The sequence below is a fragment of the Mobula hypostoma genome, chromosome 16 (assembly GCF_963921235.1).
Source record: "Mobula hypostoma chromosome 16, sMobHyp1.1, whole genome shotgun sequence".
Lineage (NCBI taxonomy): Eukaryota > Metazoa > Chordata > Chondrichthyes > Myliobatiformes > Myliobatidae > Mobula > Mobula hypostoma.
The window spans coordinates 43,221,654-43,246,925 of record NC_086112.1 but is presented as its reverse complement, the minus strand read 5'-3'; the positions used below and the strand labels follow the sequence as shown (position 1 = coordinate 43,246,925).

The following is a 25,272-nucleotide window of genomic DNA, read 5'->3' as shown; positions in this document are numbered from 1 at the left end:
ACTAATGTTATTGTTATACTGTGAACAGGGATACTCTTTGGCATAGTTTTCTTTAACAATGGCGATTCATAAATCTGTTAATATGAAAGTATTCGAGTTTCATGCAAAATAATTAGAGGTTCTGAATAAAACTATGAGATCATTGTGGGTCTTACAAAAGTCTCAAACAGTTATAATTGGCCTCCTCAAAATGGAATTGGATGATCATGAAGAGCAACATATTTGTATATCAGGTTTTTCTGTACTAATTTTTGTTTCAGGATAAAATAAAGCAAGGTGGCATGATGGTAAACTGGTCTCTATACACGTAATCTTACTTCTTTACACCATTAGATTAATCAATCAACTCTCTTGTTGTTAGGGATAATACGAGATGTAAAAATATATAAAATATTTAATTAATGTTTGTTACAACATCCTGAGTTGCAAGGTTGTACCTAGATTGACAACTTCAAATCTGAACCTATCCACTTTCAAGGGCTCTCCAACTCATGTTCTTGGTATAATTAATTTATGTATTTGCTTACACATTTGTCCTCTTTCGCATGTTGTTTTTTTGATGGGTGGAACAAATTCCATAGCCGGGTTGAAAAAGAGAGATGGATTGTTAAAAGGAAAAGTCTTAACAGCTTTATGGAGCAAACAGAGGAGCAGTATTATTTGCACAGCTGTAGAAAATGCCTACTATTAGTGTTCAGCTTTCTTATAGTCTGTCATTTGATAATTCCATGATTTTATTAAACAATAGAGAATCAGTTTCTTGGACACATTTTGCAAAGTTCTACATGAAGATTATATGATGTGGATGTGTTTTAAACTGTGCAACAGGAAGTTAACTTTGAAGATTTAAGTTTAAATCCCATCACTGTGGTTGAAGAAACTAATATCAACTCATTCAATATAACTGGAATAATTACAGAACTTCAGGAATAGTAACCATGAAACTACACAATTGCCGTTAAAACTGATTATGTTTCCTAACATTTTTTGTCCACTCCCAGTTGACCTTGAGTGGTTAACTCCTAACTGCAATTTGCAGCATTTGGGGATGGCCAATAAATGCTGGCATTGACAATGATGTTGATGTCCTGTGAAAAATGAAGCTCACGAACATTTAGATATTAAGGGAATTAAGGAATGTGGAGTTAATGAAGTAAAAAGTAAGCTGTGATTTAATTAAATGATAGAATGGGCACAAGTGTCTGAACGTCCAGTCCTATTCCTTGCAATTATGCCTGAAGGCTTAAATAAAATAAATGCTGGAACAGCTTTGCAGTTATTCTGGATTCTAATCGAAAACCTCATAAATTGAGGAAAAGGTTTGCAAAACCATATGAACCATAGCAGAAAGGACCATTTGCTTAATTGCTGCATTTTCTCATTTAGGTTCTATGGATAATTATAGATGCAGTTTCTTGACTCGGTACTGCTGATTGGGAAGTAACTCACATTGCTTCTGGCAGTGTACATTCTGGTGTGGTACTGTCCAGCATCAAGTCCAGATGTGGCTGCCCGAGTTTAGAAAGGTTGATCATTTATGTAACTTTCACTTCATCCTATTGACAGAAAGAACCTTTAATCTTATAGCTGCATTTAACAACGCACAAGAAGTTCTACATTTATTGAAAGTGATCACGAAGATCCTTGGCAGCAGTCAGTTAACATTCCTGCCAAGTGACTCCCTCATTGATGGTCTGATTTCGAGCAAGGGTTGTCCCAGTTGGTACAAATACACAGCGTGCTATATTGATAGAATGTGAATATTTTAACAGAGCTTAGCAAATTTCTCATGCAGCCAATATCTCTGTTAATGCTAAAATATTGCTGCTTCTGGAAAACTGGAATAAACACAGAAATAGTGTGGAATAGTTAGTGAGGCAGAAACTTCTGATCAAACTTATCAACCAAAGTGTTAATTGTTTCTCTCTCCACTGATGCTGCTTGGCCTGCTGAGCATTACCACCTAACATATTAAAAAAAAACCTGTTAATAATCTTTCTAGTCAAAGGCTAACAAATGATTTGTAAATTGTTGCTTTGTTACTAATTAATCTGTTAATAATAATTTGTTAATAAATGATTTGTTAATAATTCCATTATAAACAGAAGGAGCCACATCATAGGAGGGGAGGAGAAGATGGCAGTGCGATGCAGCACGCAGCCGCTCCGAAATGATATCGTATTTGATAAGTAGGGGCCGTGCACAATCCTGATTTGATGGAGACAGACGTGAGGAGCATGGAGGAACATCTGGAGAAACTTCTGAAATGCCCGTTTCACTGCCGCTGCTACTGTGCGATCGAGAATCTCCAGAGAGGAAGGCCCCAAATCCCTGGCTTTGCCTATTGCCTGTTGCCAGGGCTGGTGTGGAAGCGCTCGGCAGAGATGGTGCTCGGTGCTTGGTGTTGGAGGGCTGGTTGGAGGCTCGAAGTTTTCGGACGGACTCAAGAGTCGGCTGTGGTTGGTGCTTCCAGGGAGCTGCATCGGCAAGTTTGCAGCGCTGGAGGTTCATGGCAGGTAGAGAGTTTCTCTTCCTTCTACCGTCTGCGTGAGATGATGGGACTTTCGAGAGACTTTGAGACTTTTTTTTACCATGCTCATGGTCTGTTCTTTATCAAATTACGGTATTGCTTTGCACCATTGTAACTATATGTTATAATTATGTGTTTTTTGTCAGTTTTTCAGTCTTGATTTGTCTTGTGTTTCTGTGATATCATTCTGGAGGAACATTGTATCATTTCTTAATACATGCATTACTAAATGACAATAAAAGAGGACTGTGTGTCCTCATAATCTAATCTAATCATTTCTCTCCATACAGCAACATACCACAGCACCATTTATCAACACCTTATTTACAGATCCCAAACAGTAGTAATGAGATGATCTCCAAATTACAATGGGAGCTAGAAAACTCACGCGAAAAGGGCAATGTTACAATAGTCATGGAGGATTTCAGTACATAGGTAGATTGAGAAAATCAAGTTGGGGTAGATTCCAAGAGGGATTTCTAGAATGTCTATGAGATAGCTTTTTACAGAATCTTGTGGTTGAGCCCATTAGGGGATGAGCTATTCTGGATTGGGTGTTGTGCAATGAACCAGAATTGATTAGAGAGCTTAAAGTAAAGGATCACTTAGGGACAGATGATCATAATAGAATTCACCCTACAATTTGAGAAGGAGAAGCTAAAGTCAGATGTATCAGTATTATAGTGGAGTAAGGGGAATTACAGAGGCATGAGAGAGGAGCTGGCCAAAATTGATTGGAAAAGAACACTGGCAGGGATGATGGCAGAGAAACAATGGCTGGAATTTCTGGAAGCAATTCGGAAGGCACAGAATATATACATCCCAAAGAGGAAGAAGTGTTCTAAAGGCAAGATAACACAACCATGGTTAACAAGAGAAATCAAAGCCAACATAAAAGCCAAAGAGAGGACATATGATAAAGGAAAAATTAATGGAAAGTTTGAGGATTAGGAAGATTTTAAAAACCAACAGAGGGCAACTAAAAAAAAGTCATTAAGATAAAGATGGAAAGCAAAAGTAAGCTAGTCAATAATATTAAAGAGGAGAGTAAAAGTTTCTTCAGATACATGAAGTGTGAAGGAGAGGCATAAGTGGATATCAGACCCCCTGAAAAATTATGCTGGAGAGGTAATAATGCGGGAGAAGGAAATGGCAGATGAACTGAATAAATATTTTGCATCATTCTTCACTGTGGAAGACACTAGCAGTGTGCCAGATGTTCAATATTGTCAGGGGATAGAAGTGTGTGAAGTTGACATTACTAGGGAGAAGGTTCTTAGGACACTGAAAGGTCTGAAGGTAGAGATGTCATCTGGACCAGATAGTCTACACCCCAGGGTTCTGAAAGAGGTGGCTGAAGAGAATGTGGAGGCAATAGTGATGATCTTTCAAGAATCAATTGCTTATGACATCGCCCTGGAGGAATGGAAAATTACAAATGTCACTCCACTCTTCAAAAAAGGGAGAGAGGCTAAAGAAATTAAATTATGGGCCAACTAGTCTGACTTCAGACGTAAGGAAGATGTTAGAGTTGATTTGTTAAGGATGTGATTTGGGGATTCTTGGGGGCACATGACAAAATAGGCCATAGTCAGCATGGTTTTCTCAAGGGAAAATCTTGCCTGACAAATCTGCTGAAATTCTTTGAAGAAAGAAGAAGCAGGATAGACAAAGGAGAATCAGTATATGTTTTGAATTTGGATTTTCAGATGGCCTTTGACAAGATGCCACACATGAGGCTGCTTAACAAGTTAAGAGCCCATGGTATTACAGGAAAGACACTTGAATGAATAAAGCAGTGGTTAATTGGCAGAAGGCAAAGAGTGGGAATAAAGGGAGCCTTTTCTGGATGGCTGCCAGTGACTAGTGGTGCACCACAAGGGTCTGCATTGGAACTTCTTCTTTTACATTATATGTCAATGAATTGTATGATGGAATTAGATTATGAGGACACGCAGTCCTCTTTTATTGTCATTTAGTAATGTATGCATTAAGAAATGATACATTGTTCCTCCAGAATGATATCACAGAAACACAAGACAAACCAAGACTAAAACAAAATGACAAAAAACACATAATTATAACATATAGTTACAACAGTGCAAAGCAATACCGTAATTTGATAAAGAACAGACCATGGGCACGGTAAAAAAAAGTCTCAAAGTCTCTCAAAAGTCCCATCATCTCACGCAGATGGTAGAAGGAAGAAATACTCTCCCTGCCATGAGCTTCTAGCGCCGCAAACTTGCCGATGGAGCACCCTGGAAGCACCAACCACAGCCGACTCTTGAGTCCGTCCGAAAACTTCGAGCCTCCAACCAGCCCTCCAACACTGAGCAATGAGGACCATCTTTGCCGAGCGCTTCGACCCTGGCCCCGGAAACAGGCAATAGGAAAAGCCGAGGATTTGGGGCCTTCCCCTCCGGAGATTCTCGATTGCACAGTAGCAGTGGCAGCGAAGCGGGCATTTCAGAAGTTTCTCCAGATGTTCCTCTGTGCTTCTCACGTCTGTCTCCATCAAATCAGGATTGTGCACTTCCCCTACTTAACAAATACAATATCATTTCAGAGCGGCTGCATGCACTGCATCGTGCCGCCATCTTCTCCTTCTCCATTGATAGCTTTGATAGCTTTGTGGCAAAACTTTCAGACAATATGAAGATAGGTGGAGGGGCAGGTAGTTTTGAGGAAGTAGAGAGGCTACAGAAGGACAGATTTGGAGAATAGGCAAAGAAGTGACAGATGGAATACTGTTTCAGGAAGTGCGTTGTCATGCATTTTGGTAGAAGAAATAAAAGGGTAGAATATTTTCTAAATGGAGAGAACATTCAAAACTATGAGGTGCAAAGGGATTTCAGAGTCCTTTTGCAGGATTCCCGAAGTGTTAATTTGCAGGTTGTGTCAGTGGCAAGTGTAAGGCAAATGTAATGGCAGCATTCATTTCAAGAGGACTAGAATATAAAAGCCAGAATGTAATAATGATAAGGCCTCAGTTGGAGTATTGTGAGCAGGTTTGTACCCTTTATCTAAGAAAGGATGTGCTGACATTGAAAAGGGTTCAAAGGAGGCTCATAAAAATGATTCTGGGATTGAAAAGACCTGTAATTGAAGAGAGTTCGATGGCCTGGGCCTATACTCACTGGAATTCAGAAGAATAAGGGGTGACCACATTGAAACCTGTCAAATGTTGAAAGGCCTTGATAGAGGGAAAGTGGAGTGGATGTTTCGTATGATTGGGGAACCGAAGACCACAAAATATAGCCTCTGAATAGAGGGGTGTCCTTTTAGAATGGATATGAGGAGGAATTTCTTAAGCCAGAGAGTGGTGAATCTGTGGAATTCGATGCCACAGGTGGCTGTGGAAGCCAAGTCATCGGGTATATTTAAGGCAGGAGTTGATAGATTCTTGATTAGTCAGGGGATGAATGGATACAGGAAGAAAGCAGGAGATTGGGGCTGGAAGGAAAAGTGGATCAGCCATAATGAAATAGTGGAGTAGACTATGGGCCTAATTCTGTTCCTATACCTTATGGGATTGTGGTCTATTTTGGTTATTTTAACTTACCTGTAAAGTAACCCATTTAGGCCACAACACACAACAAACTTTATTCAAGAATGAAACTACTCAAATCAAGATATTGTTCTCGGTGTTGTTGACACCTTCAAATCATTCAGCTACCCACCAGCAGCAGTAGGCCTCAGACTTACCTAGCAAAGGAGGTAGCCACAAAGGAGGCAAATAATGTGGCTGAGCAAACCACTCAAATAGCCAGGTGAAATTAATCATTGTGCAGCAATTTCCCATTGAACTGTATGTTACCTCAAAGTTATTCCCACAGATATTTTTCGTGGAGCTATTATTTGCAGCAGCTGGTGTATGTTTATCAAGCCTAATTACTTAGGTATATAAAGACCTATAATTTGGAATCTGGTTTAGGTGCAGATGCTTCCTCTTGTCTTGCTGGCCAGGCCAGAGTGGACTTTTTCTTGGGATTTTATATCTGTACACAGTCGATTGCACACATCAGATTGCATTTATATCTTTGCATGTCACATAAAACTCCCATGCTCTTTTGCCTCTTTCTGGAAGAGCTATAAATGTTTATTCCTCAAACTCGACTGGCCATTTTCTCTAAGCCTTATAGAAAAGGGAAAAGGAAATCCCAGCAGCCTGTTACCCTCCACCTAACCTACCACAGCATAATCAGTGAACTGCTAATAACAGCCTGCCAGCTTATATTTGCCCTCTATATTGGCCCCAAACCAATCAATTTTTAATGTAAGCAATATATTGTTTTTATTTATTCTTTTGAAAATCAAGATATGACACATCTGTTACTTGCTTGTATTGTGGGCAATTTGCTACTGCCTCCCCAGTTTATTGGCAATTAAAGGTGCAGAATAAATGCTGGTGCGCATATATCCCTGAAATGAACTGAAGAACAGGCGGGTCAGCCCCAGATGAACTCAAAAGAGGAATAACTTTGATACCAGAATGCAGCTTTCTGTCCATGGTGCATTTTGATATCAGTGTAAACTCTCGCCTCAGGTTCTGGAGTACATCTGACTGAAATGAAATACTGCTGCCACACGGCAGGGCGTTTCTTCAATCCAGGCAAGTTTGAGGGATTGCACTTCAGACATCAAATGTAAAGGGAAAGCACACGATGGCAGGAGTGTTAATAGCATGGATGTACCGAGGAACCCTGTGCTCCAAGTCCATAGCTGCCTGGTAACAGCCACACAATTTGATAGGGTGGTTAAAAAACGGTGTTTAGCATGCTTGTCTTTATTAGTAAAGGCACTGAGTTCAAAAGTCATGAGGTTATTTTTCAGCTGTGTAAAACTCTGAATTATTATATTAAGTTCTGGTCACCCGATCATCAGAAGGATATGGATGTTTTGAAGAGGGTGCAGAAATGACTTGCCAGGGCACTTCCTGGATTAGAGGGCAGGAGGTAAAAGGAAAGTTTGGATAAGCTATGGTTGCTTTCACTAGAGCGGCAGAGGGTAGCGGGAGGTATCGCAGAACTTTATAAAATTATGAGGGGCATGGACAACTGCTATTTTTACCTCAGGGCTGAAATGTCTAATATAAGGGGGCATATATTTAAGGTGAGAGGGGAAAAGCTCAGAGGGGTCGGTGGCAGCTAGAGAATAGTGGATGCCTGGAAAGCGTTGCCGGGGATAGTGATTGAGGCAGTAACTATATTCTACATTTGACATTGTTGATTCTTACACAGCATTGTATTGATAATAGATAATTGATTTGTTGAACCCAATTACTTTCACTTTCTAGAATTTCCTCATTAGCCTTGTGACTTGTGACTTGAGCAGAAATCTCGCCTGAGCCCATATGAGCAGAGGTTTTGCAGATTATTTGACCCAACAGTTGGAAGAGCCTCTGATTAACCTTTCAGTATGATGCCTTGGCATACTTGAGCGTACTACTCTAAGGCATACTTTGTGTGATAACAACTTCGAAAGCTGTGACACAGCCGATGTACTTAGGGCACTCAGCTTTCAATCCACCATTTTCAAAGTGATCCTGGAGTTCAAACAAAACCAGTAGCATGCAAGACATGGCCGCTCATATACAATGCTAGTTTGATCAATTTGTAGCTGTAGCAAACAAATACTGGCCACCGGGTGTCAACCACGTAACCAAGTTAAGATCTGAACTAAATTTATTATTAACAAATCATCAAATACAATACTTTTCTGATGACAATGTTTATTGTAAGACAGAATTTTTCCATTGAATTTGTTGTATCACAAGTAACTTTCCATTTCAATTTGAGAAACTGGTCACATTTCAACATACAAATATATAACACAGGTACTTAGGCATCATCTAAAAATCAGCCAAGTGCTACACAGACCATTCAAGAAATAAAAGTGTACAACAGACTGCAACAGAAAGTAAAAGCTAAGGCTCCAGCAATAGATGCCATGGGTCTGTTTGTGTAACAGGCTGTTTAGAACCAGACATGTTCACCTTGTAGGGTGATTTCTGTGGAATGAGTGACGTTCCCAGCTCCACAGAGTTCCAAATGTTGCTGCATAATTCTTGTGGAATCACCTTGCCCATTAACATAATGTACTAGCTCACATTATGCTGAATTTCCAATCCTTACCAACAATAACAAGGATGAGGCTGATTGTAAGAAGTGGATGATCCTCAGAGCTATTCCACTGGCTAGGCACTGCCCAGCTTCTGTACCATGGGAACGGACTGTCCACTACCAACTCCCAGCCTCTCATTCCTACCCCAGTTTCCGAATCCCAACGTCTGTGCAATTTTTGGAAAGATATAGACGACAAGAATGTCATCAGAGTTTTTTTTAAAGGAGAAATTGAAAAAAAGGTATATGGACCAAACTGAAAGGAGGAAAAAATATTGAAGATCAAGCTGAATTTAAATCAAGAAGCGTAAGGTCACAGTTTCATTTCTAGGAATAGGAGATAGGTACATGTTGTCTTTGTAAACTAGATGGGGACAAAAATCTCTAACTTCTGAATGTTATTGAAATGACAAGTAATTTAAAATGAAGGGTGGATTTGTCACCACCTGTAAGAGATGCTTTACCGCCACAGAGTCAATTTGCAATATCCACTGACCATCAGTTTTGGAAAATCATGTTAAAGAAAGACAAAGCTGATTCACACTGGGCCTCTATTTGGCGTGAACAAAAGCCATGCCCCTCACTTTAACATAAGTGAGATCTTTACTTATTCACCATGCTCTTTCATGTGCCTGTCTCCTGCTTTCTTTCCCCCTCCCAAATCCAATTCAATATGCAAAGCAAAACGTAAGATCACAAGGATTGTGATCATTGCTTAAGTTTTTCCATGCTCGCTGGTGGAACTAACGGCCATTCAAAGAAAAACACCTTCTATTGTTACCTTGGTCCTACTCTTGCTACCCAGTATATTAACCTTTCTAAAATGTTTAAAACATTTACTGTAAAGCATGGCACCTGCCAGTAATGAATCTATAGCAGTGCTACATCATCTTACACTTCTTTAATTATGGAATTCAGAGAAATGATTCATTGAAATTATCTACTTCATTCATTTAAGTGGCATAACAAACGTTTGTCAGAGTTTATGCCCACAAGTATTTTGAGACTTCAATAGTAAATATTTGCATTAAGGACATTCCATCTGTCGTTCATGTTCACATGGATTATTACTTAAAAGAAAAATATCTAAAAGTAACATTCAGCATTGTATAAGAAAAAGTTGGAATTTTATCAGCTTAACAGCTAATATAGACTTGATTGGCATCAACACTTCAAATAGCCAGTTTTGACCTTCTTAAAAAGAATCCTTCTTGCTGTATTCAAGATTATAATACATTCAGCTGAAACTCACAACAAAACTCACTGAGTTCTTGGTTCATCTGTACTAAATAGTATAATTGTCAATCAATCTAAAAGTCCATGAAAGGTTCATCTTCCAGATCATAGAAACAAAGGAATATTGGAATATAGAAGCAAGAATAGTTCATTTAATCCCTCAGACTGTTCCATCATCCAATGGTCTATCTTTCTCTCAATTCCCTTTGTCCTCTTTTGTCCCATTTCCTTTAATGCCTTTGCTAATGAAAGTACGCAGATGTCCCATCATTCATTGGATCATCTCAATAACATCTGCAACATTTTCTATTAAGTTACTCTTCACATCCAAGTGCTGTTTAAATCATATTTATATCTCTCTGAAGTACTTTAACTCTGGCAGATAAGAATTCAATTTAGGGCACAAAATATACAACAAAATACTTTTGGTGATTACATGTAATGAAGCAAATAGCAAAATAATATGATGATGCAATTAAATTATTTAGAAAAATAAAATATATAAAATGAAGCAAAAAGCATTAAATTATTAAATATTTGGCCATAAAATTATTAAATAAAAACATTAATAGTATCCTGTACTGATCTCCTCAGGTTTAGAGAAAACAGGAGAACATACATCTCTTAAGAGCAGTCCGTGCTTTGTTGCCAAATGCAGTTACAAGTTACAACCATGATCCCTCACGGAGGGAGTATGTTTTAAAAAGGAGAAAACATTAGGTTTTGACAGATCAGGTGCTTACTTTAGCATGAACTTGTCAAACAGATATGAAATCTACCCCATGGTTCCCCAACATCATCTGATAACTGAGATTTATATGCCAACAAGCTAGGCATGAGCCATCAACCATGCATCTTGACTGTAATGCACTCAAGATTATAGTGCACTCCTGTCAGAATATTGTCAGAGCAAACAAAAATGAAGCAAGCAACGAATGCTGAGAATGGAAATGCCATAGCAACAACACAATGAATCTAGTATTAGGTTTTATGTGGCGGCTATCATTTGTTAATTAGAGTTTCTCTTCTGTCTACCTTAAGGTCTTAATTTCACTGTCTCCTTTCGGATTATATGACCTTTATAAGTTTCTCAGTTTTTCTGCATTTCTAACATCTCACCATACTGCAAAAGCATAAGGCCATGTCCAGCAGCTAATGACCTCCAACAGGGTTTATAATTAAATATATGTAACACCATTATGGATAACGTCCTACATCTAAAATGTGTACAAGATATGAGCGATCATTTGTACATACAGTATGATATTCGCATCATGCACAATTATATTTCGCTCAAAATGTTTTAGGATAAGTATATTTTCTGATGTTTTGCCTAGACAACTACAAGTGCTGTATTATTAAAGTCAATCACCTTTTAGTATTTGACCTTGAAATTAATATTACAGTGAGCTCCAGCCTGAAACTCATAAAGCTATCACATAATTATAGTCACACATTGTTCTAAACGCCCAGTTCAGAGCAAACTGTTGTATTGCACTTGCTTCTTTGCGAGACATGTCATCCAATGCAAATAAAAGAACAAAAAAAGCAAAGAGCCAGGAAAGATATTCTGTATAATGGGGTGGCTAGATGTCGCCATGTTTCAAGGACAGGTTTAAGAAGTACATTGGTAAAGTTGAAGTCTATTACATTACCAGTATGCAGTAAAACATGATATTATGCCTTCCTTTCCTGAATTAAAAATGTTTCTCGTAAACCTCTATACTTCCTCTATTTCAGATAATATTTACTCATGGACTGCAGCATTGGTGTAGTTGAATGAACATTTCCTTTCTTTGTTTTGCAGCTGAAAGTTTATGATTCATAGTCATCTTTTCTTCCCTTTTTTTCATCCGAATCAAAGGCAAATCATTAGGAGTCATTGTTAATTGCAGTGAGGAATTTTGACTGTCTTCAGCAAAATAATCGGTTAGATTAAGGCCTGCATCTAGGCAGAGTTATAAATGAGCAAAAGCCAGATCAATTTGAGAGAGAATATGATAAAAGTCAAAGTCAATAGTTTGACTACAAAGGGAGAAGTTTTGACATTTTGCTCTTTAAAACTTCTTCTCATTGCTATTAATACTGTCAGGGATCTGAGCACGTTTCTTCGAAATGCAGCAACAATTTCGCACACACACAAGCACGCCTACAATTGTCAAAGTGAGGCTTAACCAAGAATATCCAGATATACTGGAGAGGCCTTTGTCAAAGTCTGGAGGAGACTGTGAATTTCCTTGATGTTGAGCCTCATGTGTGGTTCACGCTGCCAGCATCCAAGCATCAGGTCGTACACCTCTTTGGGGCAGGTCCGAGGGCGTTGCAGAACACGGCCTTGCGTGATACATTCGATAACCTGTTGGCAGCGTCAGAGAACATTAGTATAAGCAGCAGCTTTCACTTTGCGGGGTAGATGTAAAGTTTATATTTCCACTTGCTATTGTGTCTGGAATCATAAATTACCATCTGGGGAAAAAAAAGTCTGCCATTTGGGCAGATACGGGAAGTAATTTCTTCAATTGGTAGGTGGTAAATCTTTGGTATTTTCTACCCTAGAATGATTTGGAAGCTTGGTTGCTCGGTATATTCAAGAAAGAGATTAATAGATCTTTAGATATTAAAAGGAAAGAAAGGATGTGAGATTAATGCAGGGAGGTGGCACCAGATTACTGGGAGCGGGTGAGCTGAGGAAGCTAATGCCCTATTTCTACTTCTATTTCTTCAGTACATTTTATAGTCAGAATAAGACTATGACATAGCTTTCCTGATTTACATAGTTCACCGTTGTCCAAAGGGCAAATTGCAGGTAGATTCAAAACCAGAAGTAAATATTCTGGATCATATACCACAAGCAATGAAATCCAGCATGTTTCAGGTATATAAGTTAGCAGAAATGCTATGGTAGAAACTTGGAAAGTTAAATTAGATGACAACAGCTACTTTTGACTGTAGCTTTGTACAAACCTCATTATTTGACAGCTGGTACCAGGGTTGTTTTCCATAGGTAAATATCTCCCATAACACCACACCCAAACTCCACACGTCACTCTCAGTGGTGAATTTCCTGTACATAATGCTTTCTGGAGGCATCCAACGAATCGGGAGCATTGTGTGGCCACCAACCTGAAGAGGAGGGAAATTAAATGTCAACATGCTTGAATGAATGAATAACACGGAAATCAGTGCATCCAAAACAAAGGCTTAGAAATATGGGAGCGTTCATTTAGAATTGAACTACAACTGAAATTTATACTTAATTGGGACTATTTTTGGTAGTTTTGGGCTATAGTTTAAAAAAAAATGGCCTGTACTGATATACAGCACCTTAACATAAGAACATAAAAAATAGGAGCAGGGATAGGCCACTTAGCCTCTCAAACCTGCCCCACTATTCAACGTGATCACCGCTGCCTCTGGGCTCAACTCTTCCTCTGTGCCCATTGATGATGGTTAAATGGGTTTTCTGACCTTTCTCAATTTTACAAATCTCATGACTGAAACTTCTTCTAATTCTAATAGTTCTGAGTAATAACAGTTCCAAAAGGTTACTAACTGGAGGGCAACTATTTTATTAACATTTTACTCTTTATGCAGCAGGATAAAACTTACACATGGCTGGAAGTACTAAATTCTCAATACAATGGCAAAGAAATGGGTTGAAGTCCAAACAGTGAAACAATATCACAGTAAGTTCAGATTTGCCATTTATAGAAAAATAGGGATAGCTAGACTGACCACTTTTTTTACCGAGGCAAGTGAAATACTTCAAAAATGATGAATTTTTATGTATCTCTCCCATTATCTGAGACAAATATATTTGTCATTGCTCTGAATATAATGACCATATGACAAACTTGGATTAGTATCAGAACATTGCTCTGCACATACCGGTCCTGTCTTGTTCAATAGACAGGTTACAATAATAGCATTTTATTGGAAGCAGAACTTGCAAAATGTGGAGAAGACAGCAATCATTCAGCTTGCTTAGATATGGTTGTAAATAAATAAGCAATCATTTTTATGCATTAGTGACCATGTATAGATATATTGCAGATACTTGCTTTTTATAGTTTTCCATACAGGTATTTCCTCACTTCTATTACTCATAGTGCTGTTTCCATTGTTAGCTGTGAATTATTGGCCTTCTGCCCTCAATGTAGTCATAGCTGCTGCTACTTCTTAAGCATTGAGAGGATGGAGTGATGAGGAGGGAAATTTAGTCTGTCTTCCCATTTAATAAATGAACAGTTAGAACTCAGATTTTGACTAAGCTTCTCTTTTGGTATTCAAAACATTATGTTTGAAGTGTCATAAATTTAGAACATTCAATTAAATCAGTGGTGAAATTTAGATACACAACAGCATTGCCATTTGACATAAGCCTTCCCAAATGAATCTCATCATTGGTTCTAAACACAAGAAACAATCTCTGTGGCCACAAATGCAATGTTCGGCTGTCCGCAGAAATACGTTGCCAATAGATTGTAGTTAATTAAATGCGAGGATAACTTCATTGACAAGTGATTACAAAATATAAATGAGATAATGTTGAGAAACTGCACTCCAAAGTGTAATTCATTACCAACCAGAATCAAGGAGAAATATTGAAGTGCTTCTACTTTAATTAACGTGTTGTAATGAAATATAGATGGACAAATTTTTTCAGCTTTGTGTTCTGTGAATATTTATCTCATCAACACTGATCAGTGGAGAAAATTCTTAAATTGAATCTTGCCCTAAAGCACAAAAAAGTTAACGATTATAATTAATAATGTCGGTCATCCATCTATGGCTGTTTCTTACATTGTACTAAACAATTGCTACCCAAAGTCAGTATGGCTCTGACTTGGCTGCCAGTGGGCTGCTGACTTTCAGTTTGCAACTGGACTGATTTTTTGTCCAACAATGGGAAGGACATTGATGTAATGGCGATAGTGGGAGAGTGAACAGCGTCACTCAGAGAATGGATAACCATTGGCCCTCTACTGGGTCATTGACCCAACAATCCACGTAATCCTTCGAAAATCAGTTGTCAGAATGATCAAAGCAACAGGTCGAGCTTTCATTTCTGCATTCGGATGTTGAGGGGCCGTTGCTACGTTGGAAGAGGGACATCAAACATTAAATGTTGCATTTTGTTCCATAGATACTAAGCTCTGCATAAACCCCACCATATCAGAACCACCTTCTCCCTTGCTCCTCTGATCCTTATGTGAACTTACTGTCAGAGACTGACCATAAAAGGAGGCTAGGAATCTTTTTTAATCACTTGATCACAGAACCAGCTCGTTCTACTCCAGATGACTTAGATAAGACACATAATTCTTAAGCAAGTTATCTGGGGTGTAGAACTGGCTGGTTGTTTCCTCTTTCCCTGTCTGTAAATCACTTATGCCCTGAATACAAGAGAATCTGCAAACGCTGGATATCCAAGCAACACACACAAAATGTTGGAGGAACTGAGCAGCTCAGGTAGCACCTGTGGAAAAGAGGAAGAAGTCACTACTTTGGGCCAAGACCCTTCATCGGGTCCTAGTTGATTCTCTACTACATCTTTCTGCAAGAATAGTAAGTCTGTAAGTCAAACTGTTCCTTCTGCCTTTTCATTGTACATCTGGAGAGCTGTAAGTGAGGACATTGCACTTCCTTTCCACTGCATGTACCTGCTCCATCTTTAATGCATTCCCCCTTCAAGAGGTGCAACGTAGTTTTAAGTAGCTTTAACCATGCGAGTTGCTAATAGCATTGGCGTCCTGCTGATGCACTGAGCCAATAACCAGCATAGGTATGCGAGCTACATGCAGAAACCAGTATAATTAGTAGGCAGCATAAAGTTAGCATGCCATTCATATTCCATTCAACAACAGAGATTAATCACACATCACCATCTCCAAGCCAATCTTCAGGGGCTAGCCCCTTAACCCTTAATAATTCCAACATTATACAAGCAAGTAAATGCCACTTCATTCCAGCTAAACAGAAATCATCTTTTAAACTCAGTTATTTCATGACAATCAAAATTGATTCTTATTGATAGTCACTAAGCTAACTAACAGCATTGTCTTTTATCCTGTTGAATGTATCTATATGTAAATACAACAAGAGCTCGTATCTATACAGGACCCTTAAGCCTTCAGAGAGTGATTAATTGTCAAATGGCTCAAGATTCATTAAAAATTAAAGTCTTGTCTCAGCACTGTTTGTTATTCATAAACCAGCCTGGTTTCAGCAGTTTTTGTTGCTTAAATATTAATGTCTGTCCTTAAATCCCATGAAAGCTGCTTTTTTGGTATCAGTGTATCAATTATCTTCATTGCCACACCATCTTCTGACTACCAACCTAACTTCCATCATCTAAACTATCTTTGCCCCAGTGCTGTTTTCTCAGTTGACCAAAAATTGCTGCCTTTGTCCCTTTTTCTCTTCCTGTCTTGGAGATGAAGTTTTCAGCCCAGGGAGAATCATTGGTTTTATTAAGGTTTGTAGAAATCATGGATTTATTGGGTTTTACTCAGCCACTCCGTGTTTTTCTTTTGCTCTTTTCTGCCATCCAAAACTGGAAGTAGATTGGACTTTTGATTGTTCAGCTGTAAATGACCGCAGTTACACTTTGAATCAGTGCCAGGAAGCAATCTGACTTTTATCAAGCATATCTGAGTTTGCCTGCTGCTGAGTGACCACATCTTTACTGATAACATCAAATAAATCACCGTTTTAATGGAAGTGAAGCACATGTTATGTACTAAGTATCATTGTAAACAGTATCAGGAAATCACCAAATTTCTTATTTGCAGCAATTTAATTGAGTTGGGAAAATTAATTTACAGTTAAGGAAATGTAGCATTTCCAGTCTAATTTCTCTCTGTTACCAGTAACTGGCTATACTCGTAATGACTGCAAATGCTGAAAATTACTCTGGTGCCATTCAGAATGAGTGTCAGATGGTGATGATGTGGGTGTTTAAATACTTTATTGTTCGAATCAGCTCAATGTCAGGTTACTAATGTAGTGCCTTGGGAATAAGCTACAGTATCGGTTCCAAATCGCACACAGTTCCTATTCTGGCTTCAACAGTATGGCAATTCTGGCCCGAGAGGAAACGCGTTTCAGGATCGCATCATCAGGATGAGAATTTCTCAGAGAGATAATATTTTGACACTCAGTAATGAAAAGTGACATTCAACTTTGAAAAAAGAGGCGAATGCTCGGCACAAAGATTACAAGATCTGGACATTCGGAAAAGCAAATACTAATTCCAGCAATACAGAGGCCTTCTAATCAAAGCAAATTTGCAAACACCCCTTCCTTCACCATTAGTGAGCTATAGTGGATCAGGAAAGTTCATTCATTCAACTGTTTGTTCTCTTATCTTATTCTGTTGGATGAGCAAAAGTAGTAATATGCAAAGGATAATGACAGCAAAATAGCAAATTCATGTATTCGAGCACACAAATTCATCTGTATCACAATGACGACAGAGACTAGGTATATCCATCTGCAACATGAGGGAGGTGTGACATATGTAAAGATCATGATGACTGCCCATCTAATACAGTCCTCGAAGTCATTGTATTAATTAAATACTTGGAAATGAAAAGGATAAGTCTTCTGGTTCTTGTGACAAATGACAGATAGTCATTGCTCCCTAATTTTAGGGAGATTTCTAGCTTATTGTTCTAATTGCTTCCACAAAAATATAAATTGTCCCTTGACTATGTTGACGATAATGCAGTGAAGATACCACAGGTGTCTTTCTGGAAAGGAGTGGCACATTTTCTAAGGAGGTGAACATATCTAAATTCAAACTGTTCATACATTCAAACAATTAACAAGCCAAGAAGTATATGAATTTTAATCTGTTTATATTTGTAATTTGGCTTGATACCGGTCCTAATACGAATGCAGTACAAAGCAGGCACAATGTCATTGCTGCCTTAGCTTTGTTTGTTGTGGAAGTGCACTTGTGAATCTTTGGCGCGCTCAGTGATTTTCTTCAGTTCAGAAGTACTGCAGTGCAAGTGGGATGAGGCTGCCTGTGCAACAGGAGATGGCATATATTTCCACACATTTAACTGCACATCATCCATCATACTGGTTCCACCACTCGATAAGAGGCGAGCGCTCTCATGTTTCATCTACAAATCCTTTGATTCATTCCAAAGGTCTATTGATTTTTGGTTTGAATATTAACAACTAGTGATCACCTATACCCTTCTTGAATACAATACAGTGAACTCCGTTTAAATGGTACATAGTACATTTTGGCTCAATTAAGCGGCTGCCTCAATTAGCCAATTTCATGGAAATTGTTAAAAAAATATTAAAAAAGCTACTGTTTATAACTGAGTAATAAATTATATTTTTTAATTAAATACAGAGAAATTAGAACACCACCAATACCACTACAGTACTATAAAACTGTGTATTAGTTCCTGATATTTATCAATGGAGGCATTCATCCAGTGTAGGTTCCTGTGTTCTTTTGATTGATGACAAATGAACAGAATCAGTGCAGACACATACTGTAGATAATGGACTGCCTTCATACAATGCATCCTCTAAATCTTCATTTTCATTGTAACATTCAAAATGATTGTCGATACCTTCAAATTCTTTGTCGTTCCTAACTTGGTGAAGTAGTGAAATCGTTTCATTTTCACTCCCAGCTGTTTCTGGCATCCCTAAGCCTGAGTGTTTGAATCCATGATGAGCAAACTATTTCTGAATTGTCTTACAGCTTATTTCTTCCCAACTACAAGTAACGAAAATTATTGCTTTTTGAACACAAGCGCACGCAACTGATGCTATTTAAAAACTGTTCACTCTAAGCATGGTGTAGTGTCTAATGGCCATACAGGTGCATGCGACAAATGTTATATCTGTTTGGCAACAGTCTCTTATCCCAGTTAAGTGACATTGTATCCCAAATAAATAGAAGGAAGCCCAGTTATTTTATTGATTAGTTTTTGCTCTTTAAGAGTTGAACCGAATAAGCAGCTGCCCCGATTAACTGATGGCTCAGTTAACTGGAATCCACTGTATCTGAAATATCCTCAATTGACAAACAGAAGAAATTTCTCCTCGTCACTGTCCTATATGGCTACATAAGACTGAGATGGGAAAAGGTTTCTTCTGTTTGCTGATTGTAGATCTTTCGAATAATGAAGAGATTTTGCTACATAATTCTGGAATCTCCGGCCAAGAGAAACGGCATCAAAATATCTAAACTTCAGTACTGGGCATTCTACTCAATCTTTCCTTACAGTGCAAATCCTTCTCCCAGCAATCAATTATTTAGTTAGCTTATCATTTGTATCTTACTTGGCAATTTTGAATTATCACAATTAAGTCTTCTGTTTTTCAATGAAATTGAATCTATTGAATTTAATTCCTAATAATATGATAGGAAATAATATATATGTATTAATTTGCCTTTATAAATGATCCTTTTTGTTTTCTTTTTACTAATCACAGAATTAATTAATGACATACTGTCCCACTTCTGATCAGAATTAACCTCAAAAGAATATTGAAAAAAATTTGACAAGTCCCTGTTCTCCAGACATTAATTGACCTTTTGGCCTGACTTTTTTTGCAAATGGCACATCTGTAAGATCCATGGAAAATTACTCTTAATTTATCAATAATATACTTGGCCTGTATTTAATACACATTATTAAAACTGAGGAGCTCAGGAATGGAAAGAATTGTCTGCCTATCTGCTGCAGTGTCAGTTAGCATTTACGGGCAGAAAACCATTTTGTGCTGAAATCATTAGTTAGGGCGTCTGTTTTTTTAAAAAAAACTTATTTCTCCCAATAATATATGTACAGTCAACCCACATGGAGGTAGTATTTCCACACCTTGCCAGTAAAAACAATTAGCCATAAAACTCAATGTAAGATACATTTTACAGGAAACGTTTGTGTTCTGCATTTCCCTTCTTCTCTGCTTTATGAGTCTCAGCAGGATTTAGTCTTAAAGAGGCAATGTCACCTCAACATAAAGCTATCAGGAAGGTGTGATTTGTGAAGCTGCCAGAAGGATTCTGCTCCTTAAAAAGCTCGGCACAATCTACATATGTAGGATAACTGGAATTAAATCTGAGGAAATTCTAATGGCATCTGAATTGGAAAGTCAATGACACTGTATCATAAGCACAAACATTGCAGGTTTCTCTTTTCATTACTCAGCTGCAATATCTTACAATCCAGACACTTCAATTCAGACTTCAGTTTCTAAATTGATGGAATTGAGCACATGTTTCCCTGGTCGGTGATGGTAAATGTGATAAATAGTAGCTTTTATGCAGTGTACGTAGTCCTGCTGAATAAGAATGAACTTCCAGAGATTATAAACCCGAACATAGTATGTAAACTAGCACATAGGTAATCAGTTAACAGTACTTAATAAGTTAGTTAGTAAAAACGATTGCAAATTGCAAGACTATAGCCATGTAATACATTAACACTTGTAATTTCTTTTAAGTAATATTGCTGTTATTTCGAGATGTGAAATGGAAAGAGTTCGCCAGCAGTTCCAAAAATAAAATCAAGGATAAACTTTATTTGCCATATACAGTACTGTGCAAAACTCTTAGGCACGTACATATATTTAGGGTGCCTAACATGTTTGCACTGTACTGTAGTAATTTTATGTATTGTACTGTACTGCTGCCATGAAAAAAAAATCCTGACATATGTGAATGATGATAAACCTGATTCTGATATGGGACTCTATAGTGGACTGAGAGAGGGAAGGGGGTAGGGCGAAGGGATTCATGGAGAAGGGGAAGGGAGAGGGGATTCATGGAGAAGGGGAAAGGAGAGGGGATTCATGGAGAACGGGAAGGGAGAGGGGATTCATGGAGAAGGGGGCAGGGAGAGGGGATTCATGGAGAAGGGGAAGGGAGAGGGGATTCATGGAGAAGGTGGCAGGGTGAAGGGAAAAATGGAGAAGGGGAAGGGAGAGGGGATTCATGGAGAAGGGGAAGGGAGAGGGGATTCATGGAGAAGGGGGCAGGGTGAGGGGATTCATGGAGAAGGGGAAGGGAGAGGGGATTCATGGAGAAGGGGAAGGGAGAGGGGATTCATGGAGAAGGGGGCAGGGTGAAGGGATTCATGGAGAAGGGGAAGGGAGAGGGGATTCATGGAGAAGGGGAAGGGAGAGGGGATTCATGGAGAAGGGGCAGGGTGAAGGGATTCATGGAGAAGGGGAAGGGAGAGAGGATTCATCTAGAAGGGGGCAGGGTGAAGGGATTCATGGAGAAGGGGAAGGGAGAGGGGATTCATGGAGAAGGGGGCAGGGTGAAGGGATTCATGGAGAAGGGGAAGGGAGAGGGGATTCATGGAGAAGGGGAAGGGAGAGGGGATTCATGGAGAAGGGGCAAGGAGAAGGGATTCATGGAGAAGTGGAAGGGAGAGGGGATTCATGGAGAAGGGGGCAGGGTGAAGGGATTCATGGAGAAGGGGAAGGGAGAAGAGATTCATGGAGAAGGGGGCAGGGTGAAGGTATTCATGGAGAAGGGGAAGGGAGAGGGGATTCATGGAGAAGGGGCAGGGTGAAGGGATTCATGGAGAAGGGTAAGGGAGAGGGGATTCATGGAGAAGGGGGCAGGGTGAAGGGATTCATGGAGAAGGGGAAGGGAGAGGGGATTCATGGACAAGGGGGCAGGGTGAAGGGATTCATGGAGAAGGGGAAGGGAGGGGGGATGCATGGAGAAGGGGAAGGGAGAGGGGATTAATGGAGAAGGGGCAGGGTGAGGGGATTCATGGAGAAGGGGAAGGGAAAGGGGATTCATGGAGAAGGGGAAGGGAGAGGGGATTCATGGAGAAGGGGGCAGGGTGAAGGGATTCATGGAGAGGGGGAAGGGAGAGGGGATTCATGGAGAAGGGGCAGGGTGAAGGGATTCATGGAGAAGGGGAAGGGAGAGTGGATTCATGGAGAAGGGGCAGGGTGAAGGGATTCATGGAGAAGGGGAAGGGAGAGGGGATTCATGGAGAAGGGGGCAGGGAGAGGGGATTCATGGAGAAGGGGAAGGGAGAGGAGATTCATGGAGTAGGGAGCAGGGTGAAGGAAATCATGGAGAAGGGGAAGGGAGAGGGGATTCATGGAGAAGGGGAAGGGAGAGGGGATTCATGGAGATGGGGAAAGGGTGAAGAGATCCATGGAGAAAAGGAAGGGAGAGGGGATTCATGGAGAAGGGGGCAGGGTGAAGGGATTCATGGAGAAGGGGAAGGGAGAGGGGATTCATGGAGAAGGGGGCAGGGAGAGGGGATTCATGGAGAAGGGGAAGGGAGAGGGGATTCATGGAGAAGGGGGCAGGGTGAAGGGATTCATGGAGAAGGGGGCAGGGTGAAGGGATTCATCGAGAAGGGGAAGGGAGAAGGGATTCATGGAGAAGGGGAAGGGAGAGGGGATTCATGGAGAAGGGGAATGGAAAGGAGATTCATGGAGAAGGGGGCAGAGTGAAGGGATCCATGGAGAAGGGGAAGGGAGAGGGGATTCATGGAGAAGGGGGCAGGGTGAAAGGATTCATGGAGAAGGGGAAGGGAGAGGGGATTTATGGAGAAGGGGGCAGGGTGAAGGGATTCATGGAGAAGGGGAAGGGAGAGGGGATTCATGGAGAAGGGGAAGGGAGAGGAGATTCATGGAGAAGGGGGCAGGGGAAGGAATTCATGGAGAAGGGGAAGGGAGAGGGGATTCATGGAGAAGGGGGCAGGGTGAAGGGATTCATGGAGAAGGGGAAGGGAGAGCGGATTCATGGAGATGGGGGCAGGGTGAAGGGATTCATGGAGAAGGGGAAGGGAAAGGGGATTCATGGAGAAGGGGGCAGGGGGAAGGGATTCATGGAGAAGGGGAAGGGAGAGGGGATTCATGGAGAAGGGGGCAGGCAGAGGGGATTCATGGAGAAGGGGAAGGGAGAGGGGATTCATGGAGAAGGGGGCAGGGTGAAGGGAAAAATGGAGAAGGGGAAGGGAGAGGGGATTCATGGAGAAGGGGAAGGGAGAGGGGATTCATGGAGAAGGGGGCAGGGTGAAGGGATTCATGGAGAATGGGAAGGGAGAGGGGATTCATGGAGAAGTGGAAGGGAGAGGGGATTCATGGAGAAGGGGCAGGGTGAAGGGATTCATGGAGAAGGGGAAGAGAGAGGGGATTCATGGAGGGGGCGGGGTGAAGGTATTCATGGAGAAGGGGAAGGGAGAGGGGATGCATGGAGAAGGGGACAGGAGAGGGGATTCATGGAGAAGGGGGCAGGGTGAAGGGATTCATGGAGAAGGGGAAGGGAGAGAGGATTCATGGCGAAGGGGAAGGGAGAGGGGATTCATGGAGAAGGGGGCAAGGTGAAGAGATTCATGGAGAAGGGGAAGGGAGAGGGGATTCATGGAGAAGGGGGCAGGGTGAAGGGATTCATGGAGAAGGGGAAGGGAGAGGGGATTCATGGAGAAGGGGAAGGGAGAGGGGATTCATGGAGAAGGGGCAGGGTGAAGGGATTCATGGAGAAGGGGAAGGGAGAAGAGATTCATGGAGGGGGTGGGGTGAAGGTATTCATGGAGAAGGGGAAGGGAGAGGGGATTCATGGAGAAGGGGCAGGGTGAAGGGATTCATGGAGAAGGGTAAGGGAGAGGGGATTCATGGAGAAGGGGCAGGGTGAAGGGATTCATGGAGAAGGGGAAGGGAGAGGGGATTCATGGAGAAGGGGGCGGGGTGAAGGTATTCATGGAGAAGGGGAAGGGAGAGGGGATGCATGGAGAAGGGGAAAGGAGAGGGGATTCATGGAGAAGGGGGCAGGGTGAAGAGATTCATGGAGAAGGGGAAGGGAGAGGGGATTCATGGAGAAGGGGGCAGGGTGAAGGGATTAATGGAGAAGGGGAAGGGAGAGGGGATTCATGGAGAAGGGGAAGGGAGAGGGGATTCATGGAGAAGGGGCAGGGTGAAGGGATTCATGGAGAAGGGGAAGGGAGAGGGGATTCATGGAGAAGGGGCAGGGTGAAGGGATTCATGGAGAAGGGGGAAGGGAGAGGGGATTCATGGAGAAGGGGCAGGGTGAAGGGATTCATGGAGAAGGGGAAGGGAGAGGGGATTCATGGAGAAGGGGCAGGGTGAAGGGATTCATGGAGAAGGGGAAGGGAGAGGGGATTCATGGAGGTGGTGGGGTGAAGGTATTCATGGAGAAGGGGAAGGGAGAGGGGATTCATGGAGAAGGGGGCAGGGTGAAGGGATTCATGGAGAAGGAGAAGGGAGAGGGGATTAATGGAGAAGGGGAAGGGAGAGGGGATTCATGGAGAAGGGGGCAAGGTGAAGGGATTCATGGAGAGGGGGAAGGGAGAGGAGTTCATGGAGAAGGGGCAGGGTGAAGGGATTCATGGAGAAGGGGAAGGGAGAGGGGATTCATGGAGAAGGGGGCAGGGTGAAGGGATGCATGGAGAAGGGGAAGAGAGCGGGGATGCATGGAGAAGGGGAAGGGAGAAGGGATTAATGGAGAAGGGGGAAGGGAGAGGGGATTCATGGAGAAGGGGCAGGGTGAAGGGATTCATGGAGAAGGGGAAGGGAGAGGGGATTCATGGAGAAGGGGGCAGGGTGAAGGGATTCATGGAGAAGGGGAAGGGAGAGGGGATTCATGGAGAAGGGGAAGGGAGAGGGGATTCAAGAAGAAGGGGGCAGGGTCAAGGGATTCATGGAGAAGGGGAAGGGAGAGAGGATTCATGGAGAAGGGGAAGGGAGAGGGGATTCATGGAGAAGGGGAAGGGAGAGGGGATTCATGGAGAAGGGGGCAGGGTGAAGGGATTCATGGAGAAGGGGAAGGGAGAGGGGATTCATGGACAAGGGGCAAGGAGAGGGATTCATGGAGAAGGGGAAGGGAGAGGGGATTCATGGAGAAGGGGGCAGGGTGAAGGGATTCATGGAGAAGGGGAAGGGAGAAGAGATTCATGGAGGGGGTGGGGTGAAGGTATTCATGGAGAAGGGGAAGGGAGAGGGGATTCATGGAGAAGGGGCAGGGTGAAGGGATTCATGGAGAAGGGGAAGGGAGAGGGGATTCATGGAGAAGGGGCAGGGTGAAGGGATTCATGGAGAAGGGGAAGGGAGAGGGGATTCATGGAGAAGGGGGCAGGGTGAAGGGATTCATGGAGAAGGGGAAGGGAGAGGGGATGCATGGAGAAGGGGAAGGGAGAGGGGATTCATGGAGAAGGGGCAGGGTGAGGGGATTCATGGAGAAGGGGAAGGGAGAGGGGATTCATGGAGAAGGGGAAGGGAGAGGGGATTCATGGAGAAGGGGGCAGGGTGAAGGGATTCATGGAGAAGGGGAAGGGAGAGGGGATTCATGGAGAAGGGGCAGGGTGAAGGGATTCATGGAGAAGGGGAAGGGTGAAGGGATTCATG

At 41.5% G+C, this 25,272-nt stretch overlaps 1 protein-coding gene across 1 annotated transcript in view; it reads right to left on the bottom strand.

The window, feature by feature from the left end:
- Positions 1-8,529: 8,529 nt before the first annotated feature.
- Positions 8,530-25,272, bottom strand: part of ntrk2a (neurotrophic tyrosine kinase, receptor, type 2a) — a 308,857-nt gene continuing 292,114 nt past the window's right edge. The window contains exons 16-17 of the mRNA XM_063068820.1: positions 12,856-13,014; positions 8,530-12,247 (exon numbers count right to left, since the gene is read on the bottom strand). Of these exons, the coding sequence (XP_062924890.1) occupies positions 12,062-12,247; positions 12,856-13,014 (345 nt within the window). The 3' untranslated portion in view covers positions 8,530-12,061. The remainder of the gene's footprint in view (positions 12,248-12,855; positions 13,015-25,272) is intronic.